This window comes from Phoca vitulina, unplaced genomic scaffold, assembly GCF_004348235.1.
Source record: "Phoca vitulina isolate PV1807 unplaced genomic scaffold, GSC_HSeal_1.0 scaffold24, whole genome shotgun sequence".
Taxonomy (NCBI): domain Eukaryota; kingdom Metazoa; phylum Chordata; class Mammalia; order Carnivora; family Phocidae; genus Phoca; species Phoca vitulina.
In genome coordinates, this window is record NW_022589727.1 from 27,552,781 (window position 1) to 27,573,298 (window position 20,518).

The 20,518-nt window shown below is 45.2% G+C and overlaps 1 protein-coding gene across 4 annotated transcripts in view; it reads right to left on the reverse strand.

Moving 5' to 3' along the window:
• Positions 1-20,518, reverse strand: part of LAMA1 (laminin subunit alpha 1) — a 161,537-nt gene that overhangs the window by 67,765 nt on the left and 73,254 nt on the right. For all 4 annotated transcript variants that reach the window (XM_032421153.1, XM_032421152.1, XM_032421154.1 and 1 more), the window contains exons 16-24: positions 18,580-18,690; positions 12,431-12,558; positions 10,929-11,015; positions 10,025-10,236; positions 3,888-3,994; positions 3,395-3,575; positions 2,659-2,795; positions 1,770-2,006; positions 274-417 (exon numbers count right to left, since the gene is read on the reverse strand). In XM_032421153.1, coding sequence (XP_032277044.1) covers positions 274-417; positions 1,770-2,006; positions 2,659-2,795; positions 3,395-3,575; positions 3,888-3,994; positions 10,025-10,236; positions 10,929-11,015; positions 12,431-12,558; positions 18,580-18,690 — 1,344 coding nt within the window. The remainder of the gene's footprint in view (positions 1-273; positions 418-1,769; positions 2,007-2,658; positions 2,796-3,394; positions 3,576-3,887; positions 3,995-10,024; positions 10,237-10,928; positions 11,016-12,430; positions 12,559-18,579; positions 18,691-20,518) is intronic.

Consider the following 20,518-nt stretch of genomic DNA (forward strand, 5'->3'; position numbering starts at 1 on the left):
TCTCCAACAAAAGCTTTTGATAGATTAGCTCAGGAGCAACCCTGAGCACTTTAGTTCCAGCTTCATTTATTTCCTCGGATGGCAGACACAGAGCTCGGATTCATAATGAACCCAGATTAGTTTCCTGGAATTTCTGATGCCATAAGAGCAAAATTTAAAGTAAGTTCTTGACTATCTCCCCTACGGTCACCCAACTTCCATGGGAGGGGGGCAGGGAAGGAGGCAGTGTTTAAAAACAGCACATTAGCACGTTTTCCCGCATGTGTAACTTACCGGCGTCCTCACATAACCCTCCAGCTCTGAGCAGACTTGTGACAGCCCAAAGCAGAAGCAGGGGCTACATCCTAGAGGGTCATCTGCGCGGAGGGCGTAGGTACCAGCTCGACACTCGCTGCAATGAAGACCGAACACATTTTCCTAAAGGAGAGAAAGCAATAGACTCGTTTATTTTTACCTGGAAAAAAAAAAAGAGACACGACTTCCGAACAGAAATGAAATAAAACACAAAAATAATTTTGGACCCACAAACATCCCCGAAACAGCTGTTTCCCTAGGCAAGCTCCCTAACCTCAAGGAACATCCACCCTCTCAGCACTGCCAGTGATTCCCAGATGCAGCTGATCAGCAGAATCATCTCAGAAGCTTTGGGAATATATAGATTCCCTGATGAGCCTCTCCTGGAGCGAACCCGAGACACCACCCTGAGGCCCCAGGTGACTCTGATGACTGGACAGGTGGTGGGCCATGGACCAGGTGATCACTAAGGCAGGCCCCTCCTGTTCTGACCGTCTGTAATGAAAGCTGCTATCGCCGATGGGGTAAGCCAAAAATAGTTCACTGATGTTTCCATTACTCCCAGGCCATAGTATCTGATGAGCTTTCCCTTCCTCATCCCTAGTCACTGATCAGTCCACTACTCTCTCTCTCTTCCGTATCACCAGCACCTGGAAAAGGACCAGAGGAGGTAGCCAATTACCTCCTAATAACAAAGCACAATGGGGAAATCAGTGGAAACACATGGAATTAAACATGATGTTGACATCTTACCTGCCAGGAAAATAAAACACACAAATTTCCTTCATTCTGGCCAGCACATACAAAAGAATAATTACTTACCAGTTAGAAAATCACAAATCTTCTATTTATTTATGTATTTATTTATATTTTTAAAATTCTTTTAAGGGGGGCAGAGGGAGAGAGAATCCCAAGCAGGCTCCACGCTGACCTGAGATCATGACCTAAGCTGAAATCAAGAGTGGGACACTTAACCCAGGCGCTCCGAATCACAGATCTTCTTGAAGCCCTGTGTTACCTGTTTTAGCTGTACGCTCAAGACAGACCGGCTGCTCAGCCGACTGGAACACCTGACAGAAAACTCAGAGTGTGTTTCGATTCAGTTCTATCATCTGACACTCACAATAACCAGTAAAAATTCCATTTGAAGAATCAGCCATTGTTCTCGAAGAGCCTACACGGAATTTAAACCTGGAAGGGAGTGCGGACTCACTATGAAAAGCGTCTAAAACCTAGCTGCTGATCTAAATGGTTAAAGATGTCGTTTATTTATTTGACAGAGAGAGAGGCAGAGGGAGAGGGAGAAGCAGACTCCCCGCTGAGCAGGGAGCCCGATGCGGGACTCGATCCCAGGACCGTGGGATCATGACCCGAGCCAAAGGCAGACGTTCATCCGGCACCCTTGATTTAACTAGTTAAAAGCCCCAAAGTCGTAGTGATGAGTGAGGGGGAGAGCGGGACGCCGAGGCTGCTACCTTGCAAGAGCAGCTGCCGGTTTCCTCTGCACAGCCGCACAGACCCTGTTCCTCATCACAGGCGTCTGCCAATGTCCCTCGCGGGTCACAGTCACAGGCCACACAGTCTGGAAAGTGTCTGTACCCCAGGGAGCACTGATGACAGCCTGGGCCACCGAAGGCAGGCTTGCATCGGCAGTGGCCAGTGAGTGCGTCGCATCCATGACCGGTGGACCCAACATCACTGCAGTTGCAGGCCTGGGAAAATAAACTCACAAATAAAACGGTGCCTTGTACATTCGTATAATGCACACGTGTTGGGATTACAGGAGAACACTAAACGTGGGGACATCATACAAATACGTGGGTCTCCTTCACTATGGCTGCAAGGATTCACTCGGCCAAGCAGGAGGCAGCGGCTGCCAGGCTGGACCGCTGTGCCTCTCTGGGGCCCATGTGCACTGGGCTGACCCTGTCACCTGACGGCCAGCCCGGCGGCAGCATCTTACACGTCAAAGGCAAGTCTGGTTTTAAAACGCAAACCACATCCAAGTTCAACTGAGGAAAGCTACATTGAAAATAGAACCGTTGAAGATGGGCTGTAACCCCCCAATAAAGTGACTTCTGCCCTCCTCCTGGAAGATCATGTACACAGCAGCGTAGGTTTAAAGAGCACTGAAGTTTCCAAACCATCAATTCCACGGCTGGGTTCTTAAAAAAAAAACTTAGAATAATGTACTTTAAGGCAGCTGCTTCTTCCACCTGGATGCCTGAACCCGTACTGAGTTTTAAATATAAACCATGGAGCCATTCAGCAGGTCAAGGTCAAGTGCATGGATCAAAGAGAAGGAGTGAAACTTGCTCCAACGAAGTGCTTCCCAGTTAAGAAGATGCAGATGGTGGTGCATACCTGGCATCCGAGCTCTAGGTCGTGGCCCCAGTATCCGTCCTCACATTCGTCACAGGTGGTGCCCCGAGTATAAGGAGGGCAGATACACTCCCCCGATTCCGGGTGACAAGTGTGCTGTGTGTGAGCGCAGTCACAGGCTGCAACAGAGACACATGGTGTTGTTACGCCTCAGGACCCCCATGCAACCGAAGGGGTCACAGCTGATGCTATAGATTCTCTCCCTTTGATTAATTATCTAAACTGTTCTAGTTCCTAACAGAGACCTCGTGATTCCCAAGACCTGTCTGTGTCTCTCGGGAGGGGGCTGTTCCTCCTTGTCGAGAGATGGTGTTAGAAAAGGGGTAATCAGGACAGAGAAACAGAAATAGGTGGGAAGAACAGATGCAGCTAGTATTTCTGGAGCATTTATTGTGTGCCAAATGCCGTGTTAAGGACTCTACGTCCAACATAAAAAGTAACTTCTGGATGGAAATTATAATTAGCTTCTCTATTTTACAGATGAGGAAACTAGAGCTAAGTGAAGTGATTAATCTAAGTCCCCGCAATCAGTAAAGCCTGACCACGGATTACAGACGAATTAAGCACAGGGATCAGGAAACAGAACAAAAGGTATGAAATCCTACATGTTAAAAAGAGAAAAAGCAAAGGAACGTAACAGAATTAGAAGTCAAAGGAGAGTGCAAAGAAAAGTCTGGGAATTACTAAAAAGCCTCAGATACTGAATTCTGGAGCTTACGTGTACAGCCACCGTCCTGGTAGGCGTGGAAGCCGCGTGCACACCTGTCGCACTTCTCCCCAGCTACGCCTGGGACGCAGTGACACCGGCCTTCCTCGGTGCAGTCATCCGACAAGGAGCCTGACATGCTGCAGTTACAGGGCAGGCACCCAGGCCCCGCGTCCAGCCCGTAATAGCCAGGCTGTTGCAGAGGAGGACCCGGAGCGTGGGAGCCAAAGTACATTTGAGTTAGCTACTGATACTTACAAGCATGTTTCCCAAATCAAACATCGGATGTTTCATAGAATCACACAGTGGTCATGACATCACTGCAGTTCTTTGTAAACCGAATACAGACTCTGTAGGTCAGGACACCCAGCATTCACCAGCCGTGTTTGGGCCAGTAGCTCTTTCTGGCAGTCATGAAGTGCATTTCATTCAAGCCGAGGTCAAGGTATCAATTATAGACATCACCGAAACACTTTCATGTCTGCAACGGCCACAGGCGTCTTACCAAGCACTGGTCACACTGCTGTCCAGTCACATGGGGTTTGCAGTCACAGAGTCCGGTCTCAAGATGGCAGACATCAGAGAGGGAGCCTTTTCCGTGGCACTCACAGGCTAACACACACACAAGAGACATATTTGTGCCCATTTCTGGGTATGGTTGTAGTAAGATCCCTTAATCCCCAAAGGAAAAATTTTAAACATTCATGTTTCAAATCATAAAACTAAAAGAAGAAATTACTTCGCAATAACTTCTATGGGGTTGGCGGAAGGAGCCATCACACAGAAAAACCACTGAAGCTATTAAGATAAGAATTAGCAAACAATCTTAACCAATTGCATGAATTCCTTGAAATCATAAAAATGAGCCACCAATGTTTATCAACAAATCTTCATAAAAAACATGCAATGGAGATTTAAAAATCAATTTAGCTATCTGTTCTTATCCTGATCTTATATGTATTTAATATTTTAAAGCTCAGTTATAACAATCTAGATAGGTAATATTACATTTCATAGTTTAATGTAAAACATTTCCCTGTTCTAAGTCGCGAGTCCCTGTAGTTCCAATATACTTACCTTCAGGTCAAACATTTCAGTTTTATCTACAGTCATAGGACTGATGTTCAAAACTACAAAGTCCCCACCTTTGCGAAGTGATACAATTTAATGGCTCCTGAAATGTTTAATTGATACTTATAGCACAGCTGTCAATATGCACGTCATTGAAAATATCTAATAAGCTCTTGACCAAATACCCCAGAAATGTGCACTGTCTTTGAATGCTTGGACTCAGGAAATGTGCACTCTGTCATACGCGATAATGATGTAAGAAAAGGAAAACTCCACAAATTCTCTCAAGCCAAGCACACTTTGTGTGGCAGGATTGGCAGGGGAGGCCAGAGCCGTGGTAGATGCTGGAAGGCTGAGGATCAGAGGAAAGGCACTGGAATTCTGCCTCCATAGTGGACTGTGGCCAAGACACCTGTGGATGTGTTCCCCGGTATAAGTGGACCATCTAGGATTCCCCCCGTGGGAGGCTGGGGAAGTGCTAGGGGCCCCACGCACCGCTGCCGGTTCCTGTGGCTTACTTTTGAACACTCAACTCACTTTTGTATTAAACATGCCTCCTGGGGGGCCTTGCTGACCCTGGACAGACTGCCCTTCCCAAGGCCAGTTTCCAGAGCGAGTGAAGAGCTGGCCTGCCAGAACGCCTTTCATACGCAAACAACCCCATCCAGAGCCCAGGCCCACAAAGGCCTCCTTACCGGGCTCTCTCCTTCATTTGGGCTTCACTTCCACTATCCCTCTGACCTCTCACCCCAGGGCCATGCATCAGAGGATTAGGGACAGCTGCCCTGCCCCAGAGCCTGCTGAAGTTATTCAAAGTAGCCAATCCTAACCCTGCTTACCCTGCCTTGCCCTTTCCTTCCTGAGGAAACCACAACAAAGGCTCTAGCCCACATTTCCCCTCCTGACCAACCTGGGTGCTTCCCATATGCCCTCTCCTATGCCTTGGTGTGTCCCCTCCTCCTGGCCACTGCTGGCCTTGCCATACCTAAATAATGAAACCTGTATTTTCAAACACTCCTCAGCATCCAACTATTCTCAGTTGTCTCCTGTAGAAAACGTCACACACACACACACACACAATTTACTCACGTGCACGTGCGCACGCGCACACACACACACACACACACACACAACTTAACTGTCTATCTGAGGTCCCATCTGCCTGTCGCCCTCCCTTCCCATTCAACTTGCCCCTCCTGCCTTTTGGCTGCTGAACCTGCTCCTCCTGAAAAGTCTCCCAGGACTTCCCAGGAGCACATTCAAAGAGCACATTCTGGGTCTTCATCTTGCTGTGAGATGAGCCCCATCGCCACTCCCTCCCTTTTGAACTTCGCTCTCACTGAGGTGAGGGACAACCTCTGATTTCCTCCCTCCTTCTTGTCTCTCTCCCTCCGGTGCCCCCCAACCCCAACCCCGTGTCTCATTCAAAGCTTCCCCGGCCTTCGGGGAAAAGTCAACGTTCACCATATGATCACCACAAAATATAGACGACAGTAAACTGTATTTATTGTACGGTCCGTTTGTGCCTGGGTCACATTCCAGTATATTTCATTGAAGCTTCATTACAAACTGACATGGGAAGCACGATAACTTTCTCTCTTTTCCACTGTGAAATCTAAAATTTAGAGAGATTATGTCATTAGCCACAGGTCACACAGCTATTTGTAGTCATCTTTCCATGGTAACAGTTCTAATAGTAATTATTACTAAAAAATTGTTTGCTGTAGGGGTGCCCGGGTGGCTCAGTCAGTTGGGCATCTGCCTTCAGCTCAGGTCATGATCCCAGGGTTCTGGGATGGAGCCCCGTATCGGGCTCCCTGCTCGCAGGAAGCCTGCTTCTCCCTCTGCCTCTGCCCCTCCCCCCCAACTCATGCTCTCTCTCTCTCTCTCTCTCCCAAATAAATAAAATCTTTTAAAAAATTGCTTGCTGTAAATAATATTAATTTAAAATAGTTTCCAGTAACTACTAGGTGATTTACATATATTTTAGTTCTCATGTGAACCCCACAATATAAAAATTATAACCACTTAACATTTCATATAAGGTTCCTTTAACAGTAGAGCTTGGGGGGGTTCCTACAGCCTCTCCCTCCCTGGTTGCTCCCTTGCTGCCCTGGACAACCCATTCCACACGCACCAAACCCACTAGCACATCAATGCTGATGATTCTCCAGACCCCATTTCTTCCCTGATTCCTGCACGCCTGAATATCCAAATGCCTCCCCAACAAACCCCTAGGAATTCCCATGTCAGCAATATTGAATACTGACACTTTCACTGGGGTTAACCTAGTAAAATATAATAGTATATTCGCACGTGGGGCCTCTGGAAAGTCCATAAGAGGGATCCTATTATAGGCCTGGGAGGATTTCTAGTGAAATATCCAGAAATGACAAGAATTCATCTCATCAAAGCTGGGGGACAGAAAGAGGAAATGAGAAAAGAATAAAACTTGTAAATGTCTGGAGACTAGAAAGAGCCCAGACAGTGTCAGTCTATAACGAGTCCAGCTGCCTGGGCCACCAACCTGGACCCAGACCCCAATCCTGTCTGTCCTGACCCCCCCCCCCCCCCCCCCCTCCCGTTAAACCAGAATTTTTCTATTTTTTTTTTTTTTTTTTTTAAGATTTATTTATTAGAGAGAGAGAGAGGTGGGGAGGAACAGAGGGAGAGGGAGAGAGAGAATCTCAAGCAGGTTTCCTATTGAGTACAGAGCCCGACACGGGGCTCGATGCCGGGCTCAACTCGGGGCTTAATGCGGGGCTCAATTGCACAACCCTGAGATCATGACCTGAGCTGAAATCAAGAGCTGGATGCTCAACTGACTGAGCCACCCAGGCGTCCCAAGAGTTTCTAGTTTCTATCTTCACCTTTACCCCCATGACAAAGGCTCTCCTGGAAGCCCTCATTAACTTTTCCAGCAAGTTTCTTTTCTGGCCTTTTCTCTCCTCTTGTCCACTCTATCCACCGCAGCGGTTCCAGACTGACTGTTCAACAGAGATCTGGTCAGACCCCGTCCCTGTTCAAGTGACCTGGAGTCGGGGACAGACGGCACAACCTCCACAGGCCAGCGCTGTCCACACCCATCAGCCATGGCTCCTGCCCTGGCCTGACCCTGCCTTTCACTTTCTAGCACCTTCTTTCCAGACTCTGCACCTCAGGCCTGGACGACACTTTCCCACCACTTGTCAGCCCACCGGGCATCTCCTACCCATCCTTCAAGACTCACATCAAGTGCCATTTCCTCCAGAGGCAGCCCCACACCATCCTGGACCTTTATGGAGCTTTGTGCAAACCCCAGGGATGGTCATTCGTCGCCCTGCAGAGCTGCCCGTCCTATCAGATCGACACTGCGCGCACGGGTCTCCTGACCCCTGCAGATGTGGCTGATGCAACAGACAAACACAATCTCTAATGTCACTTAAACTAAGACTTCAGCCAACAACTCAGACCCAGACCCAAATCCTGTCTGTTCTGACCCTCCTCCCCACCTCTGTTCATCACCAAGATCTACTTTCTACACAAAATACTGAAGCAGTTTTGTCAATGTAGATGCAAATATAAAGGAAAATGATTTTTTTGGTCATGATGAAAAACTTAAATACATTTGAACAACTTGGATATGTAAATTTCCTTTTGCAACTATGAATTTTATGAAATCTAAATACAGATCAAGTGTTTCTTATGAAAATTTAGCATCCTAATTGAAATAGGCTATAAAACATGCACTGATTTTTTTTCTTTTTTTTTTTTATTAACATATAATGTATTATTTGTCTCAGGGGTACCGGTCTGTGGTTCATCAGCCTTACACAATTCACAGCACTCACCATAGCACATACCCTCCCCAATGTCCATCACCCAGCCACCCCATCCCTCCCACCTCCCTCCACTCCAGCAACCCTCAGTTTGTTTCCTGAGATTAAGAGTCTCTAATGGTTTGTTTCCCTTTCCGGTTTTGTCTTGTTTCATTTTTCCCTCCCTTCCCCTATGATCATCTCTCTTGTTTCTCAAATTCCTCATATCAGCATGCACTGAATTTTGAAGACTAAACATTAAAAAGGAAAGCAAATATCTCATTAATACTTTAAAAATTTGATTACGTGACAAAATGATATTGCTTTTATAACTGGGTAAAATAAGATGTATTACTGCAATACGTTTCATCTCTGTCATTTTATTTATGTGGTGACTAGAAAATTTAAAATTACATGTGTTATTTACATTTCTACTGGACAGCATTAATATAGAAAAATAATAAAAAGCATTGTTTTTATTATTAGCATCTAAAATAGCTATCATTTATTTCATTTCCAGAACTTTAAGTTTTTATCCCAATTACTTCTCACAAAGGCCTTAATATGTATATATAAATGTGTGTGTGTATACATAATATATATATGTATATATAAAATTATGTCCATTTTATGTATGAGGAAATAGTGGCTCAGAGAGGTTAATAAATTTGCCTAATGTCACACAGTTGGTTGTGACCAACCCTCAGCTCTAACCCACATTAGTCAGACTCCAAAGCCTGAGATCCACATGTGTGCTTTGCCTCCACACCATCACATGTAGCTCCCCAGTAGACCTGGGCCAAAATTTTTCCAACTCCTCTGATGATACTTAGGACAGTGCTTGGGAAGTAACAAATGGTTAATAGATGACCAATGAACGAAGTGATGAATCATCAAGGTTGCAGGAAAGATGAAAAGGAATGACATGAGTATAGTGAAAGCACTCTGTAGACTTTGAAGCTTTACACAAATACCAGTTATCATAATTATCCTCCTATGATAACCAATCAAGGTGGCTGTGCTGCCAAGATCAAGTTGACTGGCCCAAGGCTACAAAGCCTTTTCCCTCTCTGGAAGTGTGCCTGGGAAAATAACTTTCCTGCATCGCTAGCACCCTCTCGTGTCGCCATGTTGTCATAGCATAGCAGGACTTCGCATTTATAGGAAATTATTAAAATAATGTAAAATTGCCATTTTTACTCTTTCACACCTTCAAGAGCTGTGCATAAAAATCTGAGGGCTGTATCAGCCCTGAGGCTACAAGTTTGTCATCTCAGGTAGAGGAAAGCCTACTTTCTTTAGTGAGTGGTTCTAAGTGATCCATAATGTCAGGAAGGAAGGAAGCAGAGCTCTGGAGCAACATGAGTCAGTAGTTCAGGAACAGATTGTGAGACTCCAGGGATAGAGCCTTCCCATTTCCCACCCCATATCTTGAAATCCCATCTGACTCATGAGACCCCTGAGCCCGTCCTTCATTAACACTGCAGGCTCTGACCCCAGACTGCCTTCGCCCGGTCCCATCAAGCACCACTTCCTCCACCAGTGGAAGGGCACCTAAATTTCCCAGGCCACCTGACCTGCTCTGTAGGTAGTGGATCAAGCTAAGGCAGGGCACACCGGGAAGAATGAGGTCTTGGGTCTAAACTGGTATTAACACAAGCGCCGACCGAGATCAAGTTACTCCATAGGCTGAGCCCTTTCTGACACATGTAAGTAGATGGAGACTTCACATGGCCATGAGTAAGGGCCCTGACTTCACAGCCCCCACACTCACCGCGGCAATTTTTGGCAGTCACGGCGTCCCCGTAGAAGCCGTCAGCACACCTCTCGCAGTGGGCGCCGTCCGTGTTCCCAGTGCATTTCAGGCACTCTCCAGTGACGGAGTCACAGTGACCCTCCTCAAAGGGGTCCACGTTGCCGCTGCAGTTGCACGGAACACAGGATTCCCCGGGCACTGTTGGGTTTCCATAGTAACCGTCTGCGCATCTGCACAAAAGATTGAAAAGGGGACCCAAATGAATGCACTTCCTCTAGACACTACCCCCACCATCCAGGGATTCTCTGAATGGCTAATAAATCAGACGGACTCTTTTTCCATAAGATTTATTGGGAAGCAATGCAACACCAAGTTCAGACATTCAGATTTCCTTCACTCATTGTGAAGACAGAGAATGTATCCCGAATGAGCCATAAATCCCAGTGGATGTGCCCTCAGCTCCAGGCCAACTGGACCTGCATGCCGTGGGTGTGACGTGGCTCCCCCAGGGACTTCCGCCAGAGCTGGGCACTGAGACTTAACACCTGGGAAAAGACAGTGTTGGCTTTCGGGTGCCAGAAGACAGCTATTAAATCAAACCACCCCTACTCTGGAACTATCCAGATAGTGGGATATTTCAGTGTGGGAACGGTACACACTGGCTCCTCGCTGTTTTCTGTTGTCATCGATGAGAACTCACATGAGCTCGAGGAGCCGAAATGCTGTTCTTGAAAAATTCCCCGGCTTTTTAATCGGCATACTGGTTTTTCTCTATAATTATGGGAAATAATCATTACACACCAAAACGCTAAAATCATACTTACCTATACATTTGAAACAAAACACGTATCACTGATATTTAATTAAAAAAGAAAGTTTGATGCAACTTTTGGAAATCAGTTGAGTGATGCAGACAGAGTACCTCTCGCACCAAGCTCCTGAGTATCCCGGGGCGCACTGGTCACAGACCACTTCGTCCCCATCCTCTAGGTGGCAAGTGGGGCTGAAACTGTCAAAACATTACAAATGAACACAATTTTCCAATGAGTGGTGCAGAATTTCTAAACATTTAAAATCCTTGTCTTTTACTACTCCTCACAAACTTTCAACAGTTCTTCACTCCAGAAGCCCGGCCCCTGACCATGCAGCCCACCTCATGAGCCTCTCTCCTGGGCACTGGACGCTCCCTGCTCCTGCCTGTCCCTCAGCCCAGAGGCCACTTCGTCCCCTCTCTGCCTGGGTTCACCTTGTCCCCCATGCCCAACTCAGCCACCATCTCCTCCAGGAGGCCTTCTCCGATGCTCTTCCTGGCCAAGCCGAGCTCCCGTCTCTGGGTTCCCTGGCACTGGTCTGCCTGCCTCAGAGCCCCAACCACAGTGGCCAAGAGTGAGCTCTAGCTTACATGTGACAGCCCATCAACATTCCCCAAAGTATCCCCACTGCTCACTGAGGTCCCCTCAACCTCTATTCCTGGGTCTAGGGGGGCTGTGAAGGGAGGTATGGGGGCAACAGGGGGGCCCCTATGATTACATCAGAGTAGCGCTGGTTGTGTCTGTTTTACACAGTGGAGTTTCAAATGAAAATCCCCATGGGGGAGTTCTCTGGGCTGGAGGGAGGAAGAGTCCTAAAGTGTAGGCCAGTGAGAGAGAAACAGGTTTTCAAATCCGGGCCTGCAGGATGCACAGGCCCCAGCAGGGCGAATGAGGCCTTGTGCATCACTGTTCCTCCCACCCCACTCCTGCCTTGTGCTCAAGGACCACCTGCGATTTCACAGACAGGACCTGCCCTTTGATGCGGCCATAACGTGGCACACTCAGTTCCTTCTGCCCAGAACACCCTTCTCTGTGGCCTTCATCCTTCAAGCCTCAGATCAGGGCCTTCCTCAGAGTCGCTCCAGGCAGAGTCCTACTCTCCTGACAGTGGACATACCTCCACTAGAGTCATGACCACACGGTGGGTCCCATGGGACCAGCAGCCATGGATGAACACTCTGATACACGAGCTCCTACCATGATACTCAGTGTGTAGGAGGCACTCAATAAATACTGGTTGAATCATGAAATGAATTCAGCCCATTTTCAATGAGCCTCATATTTACATATTTTGGTCATTATATCAAAAACTCCTTAAGGCCAGGAACAAAGTTTAATTCATTCCTGTGTACCCTATACCTCCTAGCCTACTGGCAGGCACACCAGATATACACTGAAAGAATTAAGGAGCAACATTAGACCAAGAGGAACCAAAGCATGCACATTTTCTTGCCATCACATGCCTTTCTTATATAATTTAATACACCGAACTTGTTCTTTTTAAAAAAAGAGAATTCACCCCTCCATCTTTACCACTGGGTAAGCACACTATCTTCACACACGAAGTCTGGCCACACTAGGCTGGCTCCCCAGGTGGGGGTGCCGTGCTTACTTGTTGGAGGCTGTGGAGAGGGGGCAGGCACACCGCTGGCAGTCCTCCGGGGTCCCTCGGGAAGGCAGCCCGTAGAAGCCGGGCGCGCACTGCTCACAGTGGTCCCCGGTGGTGTTATGCTCGCAAGCCTAGAACACATGCATGGATGAAACTCAGTTCAGCCTTCCTTAAATGATTCTCTGATTCATCAAAAAATAACTTGAAGTCAAGGTGGAAAAAAAAATGCTCAAACAAGTCACCAAACTCTCTTACATGAGGAGGGGTTGCCTGTTTCCAGATAAATACAAAATTTTAATTTGTATAATCTGTATACATGGGAAGCTTTCACTTCTGCCCATGTCAGAGTAGCTGCTACCAGACTTGCCCTTCTGTAGGAAAGAACTAGAAAACTGGAACAAAACATATTGAACAACTTCTTTCAGACGCTAGACAACAAAGGTGAGAGAAGGGAGGTGACAGGATGACTTGGGATCACATGTCTTTTTCCTGGAGACACTTGCTAAGCAGGTGGGGGAGGGGGGAGACCCAAGCAGAATGTGGGGGGTCTTGTTGAGTTGAGGAGACAGAGGTCTGAGTTTGGGGAGACTGGAACTGCAGGAATTTGGGCAGAGAATCGGAGCTTCACAGAATAAGAACGCCAGAAATCTGCACAGGAGACCCCTTCAAATAGCTACTGAATACAAGCTTCTCATGTATAGAGTGCATTTCCATGCAGCCAGCCGAAAAATTAAGAACTCACGCAGAGGCCAGGGACACTAGAATTGTAACCAGCCAGTGTGGGGAGTCTCTGTTAAACGCCCAGAGCACCCAGTAGAGACCCCAGAAGAAAAACTCTTTCGCAGTAGGGCTACACCTGCCCTAGAGTAGAGGTTATACTAGACCCACCCTAACAAAACTTAAAAACAAACCTTGAAACAATCCAGCTGACCTATGATAATTTAACTACTTGCCAAAACAAACTCTGATGTTCTTTTTGTTACTTAACAAAATCCAGAGACTTAACAATGAACAATATTCATCATGCAATCGGAAACCACTGAGTATGCTTCCGCTAGTCACATCTGGGAGAATTTGGAATCCATGAGTCCAGGCAGATAACAAGTAGGTAAATAAATAAACATAAGAAAGGAGGGTTCTTGCTTACAGTAGAATGCTGTGTACCAATCGAGAAGCATGGAGAACATCATATAAGTGTTGGTGGGGCAAGAATCATCAGAGACTGCTAAATCTAAGGGGGAATTTTGATGATGAATATGATACTTGCATGGTCTTAAAGTGTCTCCGTCACACTGCTTATTAATTGCAAGAGAAAAGAACAGTAAATATATAGTAATTGACCAACGGCCGGCGTGTGTAATCAGAATTCACACCACCAGCAAGGGGCAGTGGACACTGTGGGCTTCCACGTGTGGTTCTCTGAGAAGGCCACAGCATCACTAATGAAGTGTTCTGGCCTGAAAGGTATAACCTGAACCAATTCATGAAAAAACAAGAGAAGGACCACCAAATAAGGGGCATTTTATTTTTTGAAAAATGATCGTGTTCTTCAAGGTGCCATTATTATAAAAGACAAAGAAATGCTGTAGAATGCTGTACTTCAGATTAAAGAAGACTAGAGAGACATGACAATAAAATGCAATACCTAAACTAGATGGGGCCTGTCATGGTGGGAAAAATGCTATAAAGGACATAATGGAGTCAACTGGCTAAATGGAAAAATGGACGGTAGATTAGAAAAAGTAGGATACCAAAGTTATATTTATTGAAGTTGATAATGTACTGTGGTTATATAAGAGAAAATCCTTATTCTCAGGACATACACACTGAAGTATTTAGGGATAAATGAGCATAGTGTACGCAACTTATTCTCAAGTGGTTTAGAAAAAAATATTATGATTAGATAAACAGATAATGAGAATAATACAGCAAATGGGGAAAATGTTAACAACAAGGTGAATCTGGGTAAAAGGTGGGTGCCCTAAGTACTATTTTTCTTCCTACAACTTTTGCATACATTTAAGATGATTTCCAAATAAGGGTTTTGTTCTTTTTTTTTTTAAAGGCAGGATAATAACTACTAGATCTGAGAAGAAGCAAACAAACAAAAAGCAAATGTGATTCATAAGGAGAAAAATCTAAAAAGTAGGCAGAGGAAAAAAAAAGACAACCCAGAGAATTACATGTATAAGAATGACTAATGACTTTTCACTTGAAACAATGCAAGCCATACGCAAACAACAATTTTCAAGTCCTGAAAAAAAATCTGCAAAAATCTATTTCCAACTCAAAGATGAAAGAAAGCCTTTTTCAGGTCAAGAAAAGGCGAGAGAATTTGTCGGCTGTCAGACCTGCACCAAATAAATGCTAAAAATAGTTCTTTGGAAGGTAGAAACATGGAACCAGATGAAATCTTGGATTTATACCAAGGATTGAAGAGTATCAGAAACGATAAATACAGGGAAAATATGAAAGACTTATTTCCTTCTTGAAAACATGTCTTTAAGAAAGCAGAATGATGCCACATCAGGCGTATAGGAGGTACGCAGGAGAAACGAGATGGGCAGAGCAGGCCCCGTAGGAAGCGACGCCGAGCATGAGGGCAGCTGCAGAGCTCAAGGGAAAGCTGAGCCTATTCTCCATATTCTTTCCCAAGTTCCGCTCTGCCCATGACTTGGTCTCCCCAGGTCCTCCCATGACCCCCACCCCCATGCTGATGTCACCCAGAATTCTTTCCTGTGATCTCTACCCACCCCTGCCTGTACTCACTTGCCCCAGCTCCCACCTGTGGGTCCACCTTGCCACCCACTTCACTTTACCCCCTTTTCTGAGAGCCACTCATTTTATAGACCTTGTTGGCCATTTTTCATTCAACAGTTTAAATAATATTCCCAGTTTCAAAACTTGAATACTTTTCTACCATTCCTGAGGTTGATAAAAGTTTTCCCATAGGTTAAATTTAATTTGGGACTATAAATATTTGTATTACATCCTTTTAAACAGGTTTTCACCATTTTTTTTGAAGATTTACTTATTTTAGGGAGAGAGAGAGAGTGAGAGCATGAGTGGGAGGGGCAGAGGGAGAGGGAGAGAGAATCACAAGCAGACTCCATGCTGAGTGCAGAGTCTGACGATGCGGGGCTTGATCCCAGGACCCTGAGATCACCACCTGAGCTAAAACCAAGAGTCAGAGGCTTAACCGACAGCACCACCCGGGTGCCCCAGGCTTTCACCAGTTTTATGTAGTTATCCTAGACCAGGGCTTCTAAACTTGAATTGTTTATAAATCACCTGGGTTCAACGTCAATTCTGATTCAGGAGGTCTGACATAGGGCCTGAGTTCTGCATTTCTAAAAAACTCCAGGGTGATGCACAGACTGCTGGTCCTCAGGTGACATTTTGGTAGGAATGTCTTAGACTCTTTTTTTCCTCCCCATCCCCTATGTGACCTTGATTTTGATAATTAACCCAAATTAATTTAAAATGCAGCTGGCTTTGGTAAATGGCTACATGGTTGAGCTAAAAGTATTATGCAAAATAACTAGTTTCATTAAAATACATTTAATTATGTCCACTTGCAAAGTATCTATGATAGGATTTCTTTGCTCAAAGGGCCAGACAGGGTTTTCTTTCTCTTTGGGAAAGCCATTACGTAGTTCTGCTAAAAAAAAAAACCTACCAAATCTGTTTTGACGCTTTCTCAGGTCACCATCCCTTTAAGGGACCAGCCCTGTTGGTGGAGCTGGAATGTGAGGGAGGAGAATGCTCATCTCCTCAGGAAGGAAAAACATCTTCTCTTGAATGGAAAAGAAAAAAACATGAGGGCCCAAGATACACAACTGCCTTTTAGGCTCTTCTCTTTCAGAGAGAGCAAACTGGTTTCTCCTTGGGAGGATAGCAGAAAGAGCTGGGAGAACAGGAGCTAATGTAAATCGTGGACATTGGGGGGGCTATGATGTGTCAATGTGGGTTCATCAACTGCACCAATGTGTCCCTCTGGCGGGGGGAGGGGGCTGTTGATAATATGGGAGCCTGTGTGTGCGTGGGGGCATGAGGTATATGAGAAATCCCTACACCTTCCTCTCAGTTTTGCTGTAAACCTAAAACCACGCTTTAAAAAAAAAAAAAAAAAAGATAGGGCACTAAGAACAATTGGAACCTTCTCTCTGATAACCTGTAAATCAGGAGTTAACTCCGGGAAGCTGGATGGCTACATGCAAGGCCCAGGGCTAGAAATGGCTATCCAAAGGAGAGAATTCAAAGGTTTCTTTGTAAAATAGAATAGAAAAAAAAAAAAGCAAAGTTAGATGAAACAGATAAATGATGCTACCAAGTTTTTATGTTTCTTTAAAGTCCAATCTAAATTTTTATTATTTTTGCCCCTTCAAACATGAATGACTTAAAAAGGTAAAAATAATAACTTGACAGTGCAAAAGGCTGGCAGACAGCACCTCATCCGAGTGTTCCGGGCTAACGTCCCCTAACAGTGTGCGCCGAGGGGGCACGTCACCTTCATGTCTTCCTGCCTAAAATGCAAAACCTCTAGCTAATCACGAGAAAACAGACACGCTCTAGCGGAGGACATTCCAGAGAATGTCCAGGGCTCCTCAAAAGTGCCACAGTCATGAAAGACAAGGGAAAACTGAGGCACTGTCACAGAATGAAGGCGACAAGTGCAAAGTGGTTCTGGATTTGAGGCTGGAAAGGGGACATGAATGGGAAATCTGATGAAATCTGAGTGAAATCCACAGTTCTGTTGATGAGATTGTGCCCACGTGAATTTCTTAATTTTGATCACTGTACTCTGGTAAGGCAAGATGTGAGCACCAGGGAAAGCAGGGTGAAGGCTGAACAGGATCTTGCCGTGCTATTTTTGTAGCCTTACTGTAAATCTAACATTATTTCCCCAAATTTTTCAATTATAAAAATTATCACTTATTATAATTAGAACTTAAAGGCTGGTTGCTACTTAGCATTTTCACTTTAGTGTGAGTATATATTTCTGTAAAGGTATAGTAATAGAAGCATGTGCAAATACCCTTTTAGCTTACCTGTACCTAAAGCCATGGGTGCCACAATCACAGCCTGCTGACACCCCCAACTGTTGGCAGACGCCCTGGAAGGCTGGCCTTACAAACCCAAATGGAAAGGCAGAGGCGTTTAAAAAAAGCAACAACCTCATCAAGCTCTGGGAAACTGATCCTGAGGGATTGAGTGTGTGTGTAAAACATCACTTCATGTAATTCCTATAGACACTTGCTTTCCAGAACGATGAAATGAACAAAGAACAAAATGAAAGCTTTACTTACAGAATCAAGAAAAACTAAGCTCTAGAAAGATTAAACAATCCATGGCATCATGATGAGATCTTCTCCATGGCTCTGATAATTAATTTTCCCTAGTCTTGGGACTCAATCAATCTCTTTTGGAAAGAGCATGAACATTCCCCTGTATGGTGAATAGGACTCAGCTGATTAATATAGGCATTCACTCCATCTCTGTGCAGTAAATCCATTAGAACCCAGGAGTATGGCCTGGCTTCCAGGCAAAAAGAGCCTAAAAGAATTCCTGATTGAAGTTAAAAAACAAGTCTTGCCCTGTATCTGCCCCAAAGTTCATTCTCAAGATTAACTGCATATTTGTCAAGCCATGTTTCAACTCCTGTTGCATGAAAGAAGTACTTGTTTGAAGAGTTTACCCGAGCTAAGAACTATGAAGCATTATATATTGCACAAACGAGTGTGATTATTAGAAGTTTTATTATTCCTTTTAGGACATACTGTGTAATATGTTAAAGGAATTCTAACACTTTCATTTAAAAGCCCTGATCCTTTTTAATCCGTGGGCAATATTTTCTACCTTTATATGGCTTTCTAATCTTACGAAGTGAATTCGTTGTTCTAATAAAAAACCTGCAATGACATTATATATCCCTTTTCCGTTTTCACCAAAGTAACTTTTTTTCAAAAAAGAGCGGAGGAAAAAGCAGGAAACATATTATGACATGAACTTAAGTCTGCGAATTTCCTCTGGGGTCTACAAGGGCCAGGATAATCTCCTATGGAGGAAGCACTTTTTTTTAACCACTCTGCACAGCAGATGGCTTTGGGATAGGTAGGAGGGGGCACTCGAGGTTTTGGCAACAGACTCACAAAGCAAATGCCATGAATATCACATTCAGCTGCATGGCCGTGGCATTCACAGGGTTGACAAATTCCTCCAAAGAGTATTCCATCCACGCGGTAATAGCCAGGGAGGCAGGACTGCAAGAGAGGGACAGGTGACACATGTGGGGGAAGGCAACCTTGTACATCATGCAAATCATCTTCTTGTCAATAGGTTAGGAACATCAAGTGCTCCAATTTCCATAAGTAGAGAAACATACTTCTTTTTCCCCCCCAAACTTCTTTATTGAGGTATCATTCACATGTCATAAAATGCACCCATTTTAAGGATACAGTTCACTGAGTTTTTAGTAAACTTACCGAATTGTGCAACATCGCCATAATCCAGTTCCTCATTTTTTTTTAAAGATTTATTTGAGAGAGAGAGCATGCACAAGCAGGGGGAGGGGCAGAAGGAGAGGGAAAGAATCCCAAGCAGACTCCCTGCTGAGCTTGGAGACCTAAATGGGGCTCGATCTCATGACCTGAGCCGAAATCAAAAGTCAGATACCCAACTGACTGAGCCACCCAGGCCCCCTTCCTCATTTCTTTTTATAGGTAGAAACACGCACACCAAAACCTAGTGGTGATACAATGGGTCAGCATCCACCTTCACAGTACCTGCCGCAATATTATTAGAAATCATGTAACACTCAGCCACTTAACCAGTGTTTCAATCAAGAGGACATTTTCCTCTCAACCTGATTTTGTTTTCTTTTGGGTAAGAGTCACTAAATACTACCATCAAAGTGCTCAAGGGTAGGTCTGGATCAAACTGCATCAGGTGAATTGAGCAAACATTACAGGCGTGCTTTCATGGTATTCATGGATGCTGTCCCCTGCCTGGGAGGAGCAGGGGGCCATCCCACACAGTCATTCATGTCATTCTCAAGATGACCCTGAGAACCATTCTCTCCATTTTATAGACATGGAATATGGAACATGGAGCAGTTAGACCCCGTGCCCACTGTGCCAATGGAAAGATTCAAAGTCGGGGAGACACACCTCCCAGACCTGTGGCCACAGGGCTCCTTGGGGCTGCACCAGACATAAAACGTGTTTCGAGTGCAGACTGGTGAGTGATTATTTGGGAGGCCAGCATACTCCCATGGGGCCATGGGAGGAGGGGCGTGGATCTGGTTTTTACTCTTGTAAAAAATATTAAAATTGCATTTTCATTATTTGAGTAATACATACATGCATTCATTCACACCGACCTTGTGAAAGTCCCCTTAACACCTCCATGCACCACGTTCCCGTCAAGGACAATGGGCCAGTCTACAGATGGGCACTGAGGGGGAGCTGCCTGGGGGTCTGTGTGGTGGCCACAGGGCTCTCAAGAATTCCAGTCCCCACTTATAGCTGCCTGATTCCTTATGTCAGCTCCTAATGAAAGAATGAGTTCTTCTGGCTGATAAAAACACTTAAAATTATGTGTTAAGCTTCGTGTGCTTCCTTGAGCGATCATCCACTGCACATCAGCACATTTTCCTCTGAACCCAGTGGACCTGGAGTTCTCCAGCAGCACCTGCTCACTGCTGCCCCCTCCTGGTCTAGCTAGCCTGGGCATCTACTTTATCTGCCAGCCAGCCCACTCCCACATCCCACATACTATGAGGTAGCCTTAAGGTCATTTATCCGGTAAGCACACAGGACTTAGGTCCTACAGATACTTCCTTGGCCTAAAAATACATGTCTTAGATCTAAAAAAAAAAGTTCATGGGGTCATAAAAGAAACAACCCTGTAAAATATTTAAAATAGAAATAGAAATATTTAATTAAAAATCTACATCATGAAGCACAGGCCAACTTTATTAACTGCAAAGTGTACAATTGATAAAGATTCGTAAAAACAAATCATAAGTTAATGGCCCAAAACTCACAGTCAATGACAAGTCAGTCTTAAACACGGAAGAGGCAGGACCGT